Source organism: Emydura macquarii, unplaced genomic scaffold, assembly GCF_026122565.2.
Source record: "Emydura macquarii macquarii isolate MOO-44397 ecotype Brisbane River unplaced genomic scaffold, CSIRO-AGI_Emac_v2 contig_1790, whole genome shotgun sequence".
Classification (NCBI taxonomy): Eukaryota; Metazoa; Chordata; order Testudines; family Chelidae; genus Emydura; species Emydura macquarii.
This window is the reverse complement of record NW_027131927.1, coordinates 24,615,104-24,628,251: the sequence shown is the minus strand read 5'-3', so window position 1 is coordinate 24,628,251 and position 13,148 is coordinate 24,615,104. Positions and strand designations below refer to the sequence as shown.

The following is a 13,148-nucleotide window of genomic DNA, read 5'->3' as shown; positions in this document are numbered from 1 at the left end:
AGTGCCTCGTATTTTGATTTATGGTATGTATGGCCCACCTGAAATACATTTAATTCAAATCTGGCCCGCCAAATGAGTTTGACACCCCTGAACTAGAAGATCTAACTTTATACACCGCATATGAAAACTTTAGCATTTGGTCCCTGTAAGCTTTACCTTGGTATTGCCACTGAATCTTCTGTAGTAGTGATTCCCAGCTGCCCATCACTACCTGAGCCCCACGAATAGAGTCGGCCCTGGTCATTGAGTGCCACACTGTGAGACTCTCCGCAGGCAACATGGACTATGTGCTGATCTGCCAATGCTCCAATTTGCTCTGAAGAAGACAGGAAACCAATAATAAGGCATCTCTCATATTTATGCATGGACATTACAGCCCTGTACATACACCATATATATTTGGGTATAAAGATGTGTGTTTGTACAGGACCTAGCATAATGAAATCCCACACTTAGTTGGGAAGCCCACTAAGCATTACTGTAACACAAATTTGTTTTAAAAGAACTGAATTACATCTCTATTTATGGTGCTTACAAAGCACCCATCACCCATGGTATTGGGGCTGCTCCGTACCCAACATTCTGGGCTCTCTTGAAAGGCAAGTCGAGACTGTGGCTGCTGAGATTTTTGAACATCTGGCCTGATGTAATGTGCGAGTGCATCAAAGCAAGCAAAATTAAGGTACAGGAGCAGGGCATGCGGAAGCTAATAAAGTGAGTTATTCATGAACTGAAGGATGGTCCCTGTTTGATATTTTCTCACTCAGCTCTGTTGTGAGGAATCAGTGAGTGACCTAGGGATAAGCAGGCATCTGCAAAACTCCTCACTACAGGCTTGTCCTTTCCTACTTCACCTATCTTCCTAATGCTAGCTCCACCACTCATCTCTTGATGCAGTACCCAGTTTACCAGCAACTAGAATATCAGGTAGTACCAAGACTGAACAGGTATAAACCAATCAACCCAATAAATTACTACAAATTATAACGCTCTCTCATGTATGCATTAAAAGAAAGAAGTGCTATAAAACAGTGAGTACATCAAGAGATTTTACAGAGGAGTAAAAGTCAGCCACCCTGCCATAAGAACATTATCTGTAATTCATTTTTCACTACTAAGTCACTATATATATCTGAAATAGCTTTAATGTCATGGCACTTTCATTACATGGGTTTTTTTAAGTGCTTACTTAATGAAATGGAAAATTCTTGTCTTGCAATAAGCTGGCGCACGTTTGGTAGCAAAACTTGCCCACCAAACTTGCAAAAGTGTTGTGCAGTCTTTTTATTATTTTTAATTACACAAAAATTAAATACAGATGGAGGTTTCAGACTGGACATCAAAAGCTTTGCTCTCTAACATGAAGGCAAGTGATTCATTTTAATTTGAAAACCAGTTTTCCAATAGCAGGAGAAGGAGGGGAGGTTAGACAGAATTGTATGAAAATGGTGCTCGGTGCTTAGTAACTAAACACACAGTATCAAAAGCAGTATATACTCAGGTGGGGCCTGTTATTTAAGGCAATGTCAAAAGCAGGAAATCCCAGCGCTCTCTGTAACTGTAACTTTTTCTACCTAACTTAGTATTTTCATCTTCTCACACAGCAGTAAAGGTGGCCACGGCTAGCTACGGACCCAGTTGTCAAGCGCAACCACATAAGTCCTAGATTTGGACAGTTCAGGGCCCAATTGCAGCACTCTGAGGCCTGTTATGTGCCTATTTGTGTATGTGATTTAGGTAGCCTGTTTTTACAGCAGGCTCCAAGCAAGCAGCTGCTGCATGAGTGTATTTGTAAGAACAGGAGTAACACACTTCAAGACTGATTGTGTTCTAGTTCTAGCAGTCTCTTCCTTTTAGTGGCCAGTGAATTAAAAGAGGATGTTGGATTATTACTGCTTTAGGATCTGAAGGTCCCCAGTTAAAATCCCTAGCTGGAAAGGTATTTTCACAAGAAAATAGAGTGAAGAAATGTCAAATCAGAACATTCCTTCAATTCATGAGTACGCTTTGTTATCTTCTTAGCTACACACTGCAGTACACCTCTCACGCTACCTTATAATTAGGCTTGCTATGATGCACTTACCCATCTGCTACTTCAGGGTGTGCAAGTTCTATTGAACAGATTCATCACAAACCCACCAGCCTCAGCCTTTCCCAAATCTGTTCTTCACAAATAATGCTCAGCTCCTAGCCAAGGTCTCCAAAAACACAGCCCATATGCTCTGGATTAGATACAGCTCTTCTGATGGGAACAGAAGATTAAGCTGCTCACACACACCCCCAGCTCCACGATGTGCAATGCACCATGCTATAGAATTTACTGCTTCCCTGTTAAACAGTACAAAGTGTTACAGCCAACTGGCAAATACTTCCCTAACACCCTCCATTACCTCCTAAAAGTGTATATAGAACAGACAGTTTAAATGTTTGATGCATTTTTACAGATTCCCCTGGAGTAATGGCACTGGCACTCTATACTTGGATGTCAATAACAGCATTACTGGACTGAAAATATGCAGAGAAGAAGAGTGTGACTAGTGCTTTTTATTCTCGTTATCTTCTTTTTCCCATATTTGCTTGAGAATCATGGATCAAGCTGAGCTAGTTTAATGCACACACAGGAATTCACAAAGTAAAATGGTACGAATCCTTAGAGAATGGAAAAGTGTTTAAACATCAAAGCAATTACATTCAAGATTCAACCTAATTTGACACTTCTGTAACTACAAACTGAAGGTGTTTATAGAAAACACACACAGTCATCTCCCTTCATTTCAGAGAACAGCAGCATCTATGTTCAGAGCCAGTGTGACAGCTGGCAACATCTGATGGAGTTTTGAAATGTACTTTTCCATCCAGTCAGCCATTTTAACCCCTGCCTTCCCACTCACCCACTTTTCCTAAGAGGAGGTAACAAAGTTGGGTTTATTTGACAATTCTCCTGATTAGATTTTTTTTAAATACAAATTGGATGTAAGAATCAAGCTCAGTCAAGCTATGCTTGATGTAAGGTCTGTCCTAAGAGAAATGGGGGTAAAGGTGACTTGGCTTCCAGTGTACATTTAGAGCAGCCTCAAGTCTGCTCTTTATTTATTTATTCCTGTCAACAGCCCCAAGGGCAATTTTAGCCACTGGAATGAAGAAACACTGCAGCCATGCTCTCTATGCAGGTGGAATTTCCAGTTGATCACATCCACCAGTTTTACAGCCCCTTCGCATCAATGGAGCAACACGAAAGAGCTATTTTAATGGGGAACCAGGCCCATTGCCTTCAAGAAAGTTTGACTTCACAATAGTCTTGTAGCAATAACCAAGCTCTGCTATTTGGGACCCCTGCATTCTATTCTTGACCCTGAAACCTTAGACACAGGGAGCCTTCTCATTGACTTCAATGGGAGCACAGATAGGCCAATGTTGAATGGGAATGAAAATACCACGTTCAATCTCTTTGCCTTGGCTCCCTCCCCATCCACAGTATAAAACAGGGATCATATCTACTCCCCAAAGTCATGTGAAGCTTATTTGTAACAGGCTATAAGATCCTCTGATACAAGGGTCTATTAGCAGTGCAAAATATTTCATTCCATTGGATTGTCTGCATGCCAGATAAAACCACTGCACCATTAATCAGGCGGTCTGTTTCCAACACATTGCCTAGTCAGGTGGTATTCCCTTTCCAGACATAAGAAGCACCCTTTGACATTTGCAAGACAGGTTTTCACCAGATGCTTTATTATATATATACCACCACAGGCATGCCTAGTACTGCACAGACATAGAACAAAGTTCACACCAGGCTCATACTCCAAGAACTGTGCCATCTAAATTTAACAAGGAGGTGGCACTGAGCCTGCACTGGCAAAATTCAGATCTGTAATTCTCCACTGGTGAGAGGCTGCAGTACAGACAAGATGCAGGCTTTTCCACCACGGTGGTGTGACACCACACATCCTCCCAGCCTTGACAACAGCAGTTTTACAATGTATGCTTAGATGAAACCATGAGTGGTTACAGAAGGCTTGCTACCTGAGGGTGATGAGTACTGCTCATGGTATATCTGACAGCTGGTGTTATACAGGGCGTGTATGGGTCCATACAAGCCCACACCAGGAAAATATTAAGGTTGCAACTTGAAGCACTCAAAAGTCAGGAAATGCTCAAGTTAGCCAGTGCCACTATTTCTGCTTCCTTGTGCATAAGCAGTAAGAGCAGGTTTAATTACACGATCATACGCCACTAACTCCAAAGGGGTCCTGCAGAAATAACAGCACGTGACTGTACAGCAATTCAGACACAATAAAAAATACACAATAAAAAAAATAGGGGGGGAGGAACAGGAGAAAGAAAATGCAAACAGAAGAAGCAACAGTGACAACTGTTCTGGGACATGTTATAAATCACAAAGAAGGGGGTCGGGGACACCAACAAAACAAGGCTGGGAAACAGAGGATTACGGTGTCTCCATAGTACATGCTAACTTTTAAATCAAATCCCATTTTCCAAGTACCTGGGGAAAAGTCCCCATACGTGTCACCTTCCTCGACTACGTCTTTGGAGAACACCAGCTCACCCCACCCAGGCAACATCTGAAGTCACTTCTATTTTAAGGCTGAAAGCAACTCCATACATTGACTCAGCCAATTAGAAAAATGATCTTTGCAGCACACAACACAGAGGAGGCTGTGCAGGTCTGAGTCACAGCAGTGTGGATTCAGGATCTGTGGATTTTGTTCCAGGAAGAGCAGGATAACGCAAATATAAAGCTTTTAATAGCCAAGGAAGAAAACCTAGTTCCCATCTCCCACGTTATGATGGCAGTAAGCAGCAGAGTCCCTAGCTGACAACAGAAAAACCCTGATTGGATAAGTGACTAAGATCATGAAGGAGCGTAACAAACTTTGCCCAAAACACTCTACTCCAGCGGTTCCCAACCTTTTTGACTCAAGGGCCACAAATATCATTTTTACAACCCTGAAGGGCTCCACCAGCAGCCCCCCTCACCAACCCCCCAACTGAAGCCAGAGAGAAGGAGTTCAGCAAGGAGGATCTCCCGTCCCCCTGGCTGCAGCAACGCTGCTGAAACCATGCGCTCCACGTGGGTCCCTAGGCATTGGCTCCCTTCTGCAGCCAGGGGAATTGGAGACCAGTGCTCCCTTCCCTCTGGCTCCAGCAGGGATCCAGCACCTAGGCTCCAGCTAGGGATCCATTTCCTGTCCAGCCAGCTGTACCAGGGAAACCATGCGTTCCACCTGGGTCCCCAGGCAGCGGTTCCCTTCTGCAGCCAGGGGGACATCTGCTGGCTCCAGCTAGGGGGACCCAGGCAGAGCACTGATTCTCTGCCGTCCCTTGATTGCAGCAAGGAGCCTGCACCAGCAACATGCTCCGCCTGGGTGCTTAAACAGCGGCTCCCTTCTATGGGAGGGGAGCTGCGGGCCACTCTGAAAGACCCCGCGGGCCACTTTTGGCCCATGGGCCATGGGTTGGGAACCACTGCTCTACTCTGTTTGCTGTTTCCTGCTGGGAAATGTCTGATTGACCCACTGAGGCAGGTGACTTATTATCTGGTCTGAATACAAGGGAGATAGGGAGTGGCTCTGTGGGGAAGTGAGGGTCAGCTAAGATGCAGGTTGAGCAGCCTGAGAGAGGAATCCCAGGAGCAACCAAGTCTGGGGAAATTTGAGCCTATTTATTTATGTTCCCTGATTGTTGCTTTGCTTGTAATAAAGCCAAAACTCAGAGGGGGTAGTCACTACAAACAATGGTGGAGAATCAGGCAATTCAGAATTAAATTTAAAACTAAATCTTTTAAAAATGAGGCATGTTGTAGTTCAAAGCATCAGGCAAACTCAGTGTTTACTCAGTGAGGTACTAACAGCAACCTTCACTTTGCCCTTTAACTCTGTTTGTTCTCTGCTTAAGGGAGATCCCCATTAATTGAATCTTAGCTCTTCCCTACTGCACAATGAGTTATAACAACATGGTATCTAATAACACCACTTAGTTCTTATAAGGGCCGATCCAATGGCCACTGAAATCAATGGGAATCTTTCCACTGAGTTCAACAGGTGTTAGATGAAAGGTACCAATCATTCACCCTCAGAGCACTTTACAAAAGGTGGGCAAGTGTCAACAGCAGATCACAGATCTCCACAGAGTGAGGGCCTGACATATAAATATGAACTTTCAACTGGCATCCCACCACCAACCTCCTCATCATGCGCTTCCTAGCAATAGTTCTGCACCTGCTCAGAATGGCCCCATTTCTGCAATGCACAGAAGCACATGCTTTATGCCTGACTGAAGTCAACTGAGTTAAAAACATGCTCAGGCACTCTGCTGAATGGGCGCCTAAAAGACCGGTGCAGGTAACACAACAGTTCAATTGACTGTAATCGAAAGGGCAAAAAGGGGAAAAAAAGCCCCCCAAGAACTCTCTCTCTCCTCATCACACTCTGATCACCTCTCTCCTTACTTTGTCAGCACCACCCACGTCACCTGATCAGTTGCGTTCTTTACCACTGTGTTACCTACCAGTGTAATGGGTAGCTCCTCAGTTTGTTTTTCTAATATCCATAAAGCAACATTCATGCCAACTGTGCTGTAAATATCAACACAACTTTAGGAGGTTCCCTGAGTTTACAAACTAATAATGATTTCCTTGGCTGTTTAAATGTGTGCGGTGAGGACTTAAAGCACTGAGATAGACTGATGTACTTTACAGACAACACATTTTTTTTTTTTTTTTTTTTTGGAGTAATAGTTCCCTGGCACGGACTGGTGTTTCCTCTGACCCCAATTCATGAATCAGTTGGTTAGCTTTAGGGAGATAAAGTCATCAGAAAGTGCACCCCAGCCAAACTGTTGCTTTTCCAGCAATGATACGTAAGAGGAGAAAGTGGTAGTTTGAGGCAGGGTGGATAAAAATCAATTTTTTTTTATTTAAATTGGATTTTTTAATTTTTTTTTTTAAATCATCAGTAAAATACTAAATTTCTCTCGTTTAAAAAATAACCATTACAATTAAATCTCATCACAAACATGCCAAACCTACACTTACAGTCTCATAAAAATGAATTAATGGCTCTAGTCTGTCCAGCCTAACTACCAGCTCTTGCTTCTTGAAAGTTCTGGGCTTTCAGTTTCTGTTTCTCAGCAAACTAAAGTCACATGTGCAAAGAAAGACACAGACTGGATAGGACTGATGTTGTTCTGTGCTTATGTGGTGGTGGAGCTGGGCCAAGCAAGGCAGAGGAGTTAGTTAAGACACTGTCTTAAAGACAGAGAGATAAAGGACGGAGGCAGAGTAGAAAGGAACAGTGGGCTGGAAAGAAAAAGGGAAGACATTATACAGTACGCACACAGCTTCCTATATTCCCCCACACTTTTGCCACAGAAAAACTGTCATGGATTCTGGGCATAAGAGACCCTATCTGGGAACATACTGAAGAAATTCCTTCCCTGGGTGAAAAAGGAAAACGTGTCAAGTGTAAGCAGTGCAAGAAGGAGATGCAGGGCCTAGTTGCAAGAATGAAACATCATAATGAAAACTGCTTATTGGGAGAAAATGATGTGGATAAAGATGTGGATATGTCTGAAGAACAATGCGGATCAACTGTTAGTAACTTAAATAATTCACTTTGCAATGCATCATTCTTCAAGACTCTCACTATACCTTTTAGTATAAGTGTGATTTTAACAACTAAATTACCAAGCTGCTTGCTATGTTGGATGTTGCTAGAAAAAAAAATTTAGCTTAGCTAATCCTTATGGCTTGTTTAATTAGTTAACTAGTTTTAGAATCTATCACCCAAGTATACGGTACAGAAAGCTGTAGTAAGAGAAATCTAGAGTTGCCAGTTGTCACTGGGTGTCATTTTCTTATTTTATATTACATAATAATGCCCCTTATTTTGGAACATCATGGCCACAGACCATAATGGTGATGCCATAAGTCTATTCCCTATTTTATTTCAGCATAACTCAGCTTCCCCAAGGGAACCCCATCCTATAGCTGTTTTCTCAAAAAACAGAAGTGCCAGTGAGTTCTATGGGGCTTACTCCAAAACTAAGAGCACTCTAAGTGCAGCCACTCTTAGCTTTTTTGGTAATTTGCAATCAGATCTTCATCTTTGCTGAAAAAATGTAAATGATTAACTGAATAATAGAGTGAGAAGAACGACTATTCAAAATCGTTTTTGAATTTTGTTTCAGGATCCCATTTAAGCATAAGACACTTTGACTGTGACAGTCTATCTGCAATAACTTCAGATTCATCCATTGGTACTTTTAGCAGCAATGCTGCAACTAAACGCATTTTAGACAACAAAGTATCAGTAGCAAGCAAAAGATTTCAGTCATCCAGTAAAACCACCACCATGGATGGGTTTGTAGTAAGGACCAGCAAATACCAACAAGACACCATAGATGAAAAGATTGCTTGGTTCATTTGTGCCACAAATTCTGCTTTTCGCATTAACAATAAACACTTCCTTGACATGGTTGAGTCCTCACAACCAGGCTACACTCCACCTGGTAGAGCAAACATTGGTGGAAGGTTGCTAGATACAGTGTATGAGAAGGAACTTGAACTGTGTGCAAGAAATACTGAGGGGAAATTTGCCAGTTTAAGCTTTGATGGGTGGAGCAATCTACACAATGATCCAGTAATGTGTACCTTCTGTGTGACAACAGAAGGTGGGGTTGCATATCTTTCAGAAACAATAGATACATCGGGAAATGCCCACACAACGGAATATTTAAAATAAGTGGCAGTGAAAGCTGTAATAAACTGAACAAAAATTCAACTGTCACTTGTGCAGTTTTGTCACAGACAGTGCTGCAAACGCGCAAACAAGAAGAAATGGAAGGATGCTCCTTAAAAACATATGGCTGCAGTGCCCATTTAATGCATCTTTTAGCCAAAGACTTAAGTACGCCTTCTCCAGGAATAAAAGAAAATGTTGTTGAAGTCAAAAAATACTTCCGTAACAACCATTTTGCTTCAGCTTCACTGAAGAGAGCAGGAGGATCCAAACTAATTCTCCCTCAAAATGTTTGATGGAATTCTGTGGTTGATTGTTTTGAACAATTTATTAAGAACTGGCCTATTCGCATAAAACTTTGCGAAGAAAACCATGATAAAATAGATGGAAGAATCTCATCCAAAGTATCTAACATTGGATTAAAAAGGAATGTAGAGGATATTTTCAGTATAATGAAGCCTATATCCATAGTCTTAAACAAACTTCAGAGAAATTGTTGCCGTATTGCTGATGCTGTCAAAATCTGGAAGGCACTTCAAGACACATTGAAGAAAGAAATACCTCACCAGAAAGTTAAACGGCAGGCAATAAAGGCACTAACTCCACCTCATTTTCTTGCGAACATTCTCGACCCCAGATATAAAGGTAGATGCCTAACTTCTGAAGAAGATGATGCTGCCGTGGCCTGGGCATCTCAAAATCACTCCTCAGTTATGCCAGTCATAATAAATTTCTGGGCTGGAGCAGAACCATTTAAACAGCACATGTTTACTGATGATATTTTGAACAAAGTCACTCCCCTGAACTGGTGGAAATCATTAGCCAGGCACCTTGAAACAGAGTTCCCTCAGTTGCTAAGCCAACTTTTAACAGCAGTAGCTTCCTCTGCAGGCACAGGGAGAATATTTTCATCGTTTGGTATTATTCATTCAAAGCTAAGACATCAACTGGGAGCTGAAAAAGCAGGAAAACTCGTATTTCTGTTTCATTCTATGAACAAAAATGACAGTGGGGAAGATGAGAGCTAGTTGTAGAAGTTTTAAGGACAGCGTGCGTTTAGTGTTGTGATGACTTGTCTGTTAGAGTTAATAAAATTTGAAAATTTAAAAAAAAAAAAAAAAAAAGAGTTTAAGGACAGCCATCAGCCAGCAACTCAGGAGACTGCTGCAACTGCAAATATGAAACATTTATGTAACATTTAAGATTTAGTTGAATAAAATATAAGTGCTATTGTGTTTGTGTGTGTGATTTAGTTCTTACCATTCCTAATGTACCACTGCTGCATCTTTAGCTTGAAAAAGGTAATGAGTATTATGTACTATTTCCTAAATTAATAAAAATCAAGTTATCTAAAAAAATTACACAAAGTAAACCCTCCTAGATGTTGTAAAATGCTATATGAAGCTGTAAATTAACATGTTTTAGTGATTAAGAAATATGTGAAGAAGTATCAGTGGGAAACTTGATTTAAATCAAAGATTTTCTCTTGGTGATTTAAATCATGATTTAAATCAATTGTTTAAATCGCCTTGATTTAAATTGATCCACCCTAGTTTGAGGAAGTGTAAGATGTGCAATAAGGCAGCAATTTCACAGCTCCTAGATGGATGCAGCATGAAAGCAGCTTGGCGTCTCTGGAATCATCTAGTTAAAAAAAAAAAAAGGGGGGGGGAGCGTTTGGGGATCCTTCTTGCTGTAGTTCTTGTGAATATATTCAGGCTGTTTGGAGAAAACATGAAAATGCTGGTCAGTCTCATTGCCAGGGGGCTAAAGTACAAATGAGTCATAAAAAACCCATGCTAGAACACAGGCATTAATGCAGCGCTCAGGAAAACTCCAGCCTTCCCTCGTAAACACAGTAAAAACACAGTGAAGTTCAAGGCTAAGTAAATCAGTAATTTAATATAGGTCGTTCAGTAGAAGAGCAGTGGCAAAGCATAAAGAAATATGTTCCCCCAGAACAGTGCAAGAGGAAGGCCAGGAATGTGTAATGATATTACACTAAAGAAACCAAAAAAATAATTTAGTTTTCTTTGCTTACACAACATTCAAAGGGCATTCTAAGAGCAGAGATGAGTATCTGTAAGCTTCCCTCCCTTGGACAGGTGATTTAAAAGGTAAGCCAAGAGATAAGAGAGCAGCGGTTCACAGCTGCACTGCACATTACCTGAAAGGAGGGAATACCAGGTGGTCTCAGCTTGCTGCTGTGAACCTTTGTGGAATCAAAGAATTAATCATAGAATTGATTATAGAAGGCCTGGCCTGAAACTGGGTAGCCTGAACTGTGATGGAAGCCTCAGGTTAAATCATTGACAGGATGACCCAAACTGAGACTGAGATAAAGATGCTAAAATCCCACAGGATGTCTCAGGACCACCATTTAAATGCAAACTCCTTTTGTGAACTCTAGCCCTTTTGATGTCTGTAAACCGACATCTCCTGTTCTGATAAGTATCAGTACGTGCCACCGTCTTCCTGGCCCCATAGGAAGTTACTCCATACAAATTAGCATTTTAACATGTATTGTGTAGCCACCCATCTTCGGGTGATAGCCAGACTACCTGATAACCACATTGTATAATCAAGTGACTCTTTGGTCTTTCCTGTGAAAGCATCTGGTGTACCCCATTGTACATATAATTGTCTTTCCTGAACTGTTAATCAAATTCCACTATACAATCAACATGTAAATGAACCTAAACAACCCCTATCTAAGCCTTTTGTTTCTGGTAGCCAGGTGAAGTACATTTGCCCAGCACCCAGACATGCTGCTTGACCTGGGTTTTCCCTATGGCTATAGTATTCCCCATAGCTATGGTTGTTTGATTGTGTGTGTGTCACAATTAAAGCTGCACCCGATCCAACTCTAAAATGTAGCTGTGTGACTTTATTTTTCCATGACACCTTTAAGTCTGAGCTTTTTGGTTTCTGAAAAGAGACCTTGTTTAGAAGGGAAAGGCTGGAGTAAGTCAATTGATTACCTTGATGAAAAAAAGTGCTTTGTTCATGGCTTGAGGGGAACGGAGGTAGAATGCAGGTTATAGCCGAGGTTACAGTTGTTGCAGTAATTACCAGGCGTCTGGTAATTTCATTTCTTGCCAGAAGAGCAACAATCAAGTGCCAGGTGGATTACAATTTTCCCTTAACTTGCTAGAAACTGTTCTACTGCTCCCTTAGCTAAGAGTTACAACTTGCAGCTCTAGTTTCTTTATTGTCTCACTGGACAAACAGAATGAACTTTAATAGGAGTTTACACACTTCGGGGGGAACTAGGGTAAAGGGGACAAATTATGCCAAAGTTAAACAATAATGGGAATGTTTGCTTTAATCTTTATGTATCCCTTAAATGGTTATAGTAGGGGCATATTTTACACAAAGGTAGCTAAGTAAAAGTGTGTTGTGAATGACGTCCTTACTGAGGAAAAGGGGTTGGACTGTTTTTTGAAGAGAGGTTAACTTTTTCTGTGATTGCAGGATAGAGATTTCTGACAACTTGGATATTTTTCCATCTGCAATCTCTGGTTCTTAAACAGGTTTAGTGGTCCCAAAACGTTTTATGCTGCTCTGCCTGGGTTTCCCTAGTCCAGGAAAGTCATGCATGACAAGATCATAAGTAGGAGCATCCTCTGGTTTTACAACTCACCTCCCCAACTGTTGCACTGTGCTACTGAAGATCAACGGTGTAAAACTTTTCCCAAAACTTTTCCCAAAACAGGAACTGCTGGCATCAGCAGCCACCACAGGCATCTCATGGCCTTTCCCATTTTGCAGACAGGTCACAAACACGAAGTTTTATGAAATTACTGCAACTCTCACACTCACTCACACACACACCCCATCTTTCAACATCAGCATCACTGTAGCAGCCAGCATTGCATCAGTTCTTTATAGCATTTCAAAGCTGAGGGTCCAAGCTGCTTTCAGATTGTACACACCAGGATGTGAACAGTTCTACTGACGTCACTTTACACACGTGCCCAATATTGTAGCCAGATTGGGCTGGAGGATTCAGCACCTGGCAGGACTGACTCTTAAAAGCAGAACCGCTGTGTCTCTGCTGCACAGAGGTGCAGAATGGAGAGTCTACAGTGGGACCTTGCATTCCCCGTGCAGTTCTACCTTTGCAGTGCAGAGGAAGTGCCAGAGGACCTGGAGGTGTGGCAGACACAAACAAGGTAGGGAAGCAGACAGCAGACCTGCCACCGGCCTAAGGAAGTGCACTACAGCTCTGAGCTGTGCAGCTACTCTGTGCATAAGCACAGGGAAGAAATCTTCCACATTCCCTTTAACTCCCTCATGAAAAGCCTGCTGATTCAGGCTCCATGGGAGAGAACACCAAACCCAGTGGGTTACTGGTGTTTAAACTGCCTTATTTCCTTGCTTTCC

General features: G+C 41.9%; 1 protein-coding gene across 5 annotated transcripts in view; it reads right to left on the bottom strand.

Annotated features, from left to right (window-relative positions):
* Positions 1-13,148, bottom strand: part of HERC3 (HECT and RLD domain containing E3 ubiquitin protein ligase 3) — an 89,391-nt gene that overhangs the window by 58,492 nt on the left and 17,751 nt on the right. For all 5 annotated transcript variants that reach the window (XM_067557156.1, XM_067557158.1, XM_067557159.1 and 2 more), the window contains one exon: positions 157-316. In XM_067557156.1, the coding sequence (XP_067413257.1) occupies positions 157-316 (160 nt within the window). The remainder of the gene's footprint in view (positions 1-156; positions 317-13,148) is intronic.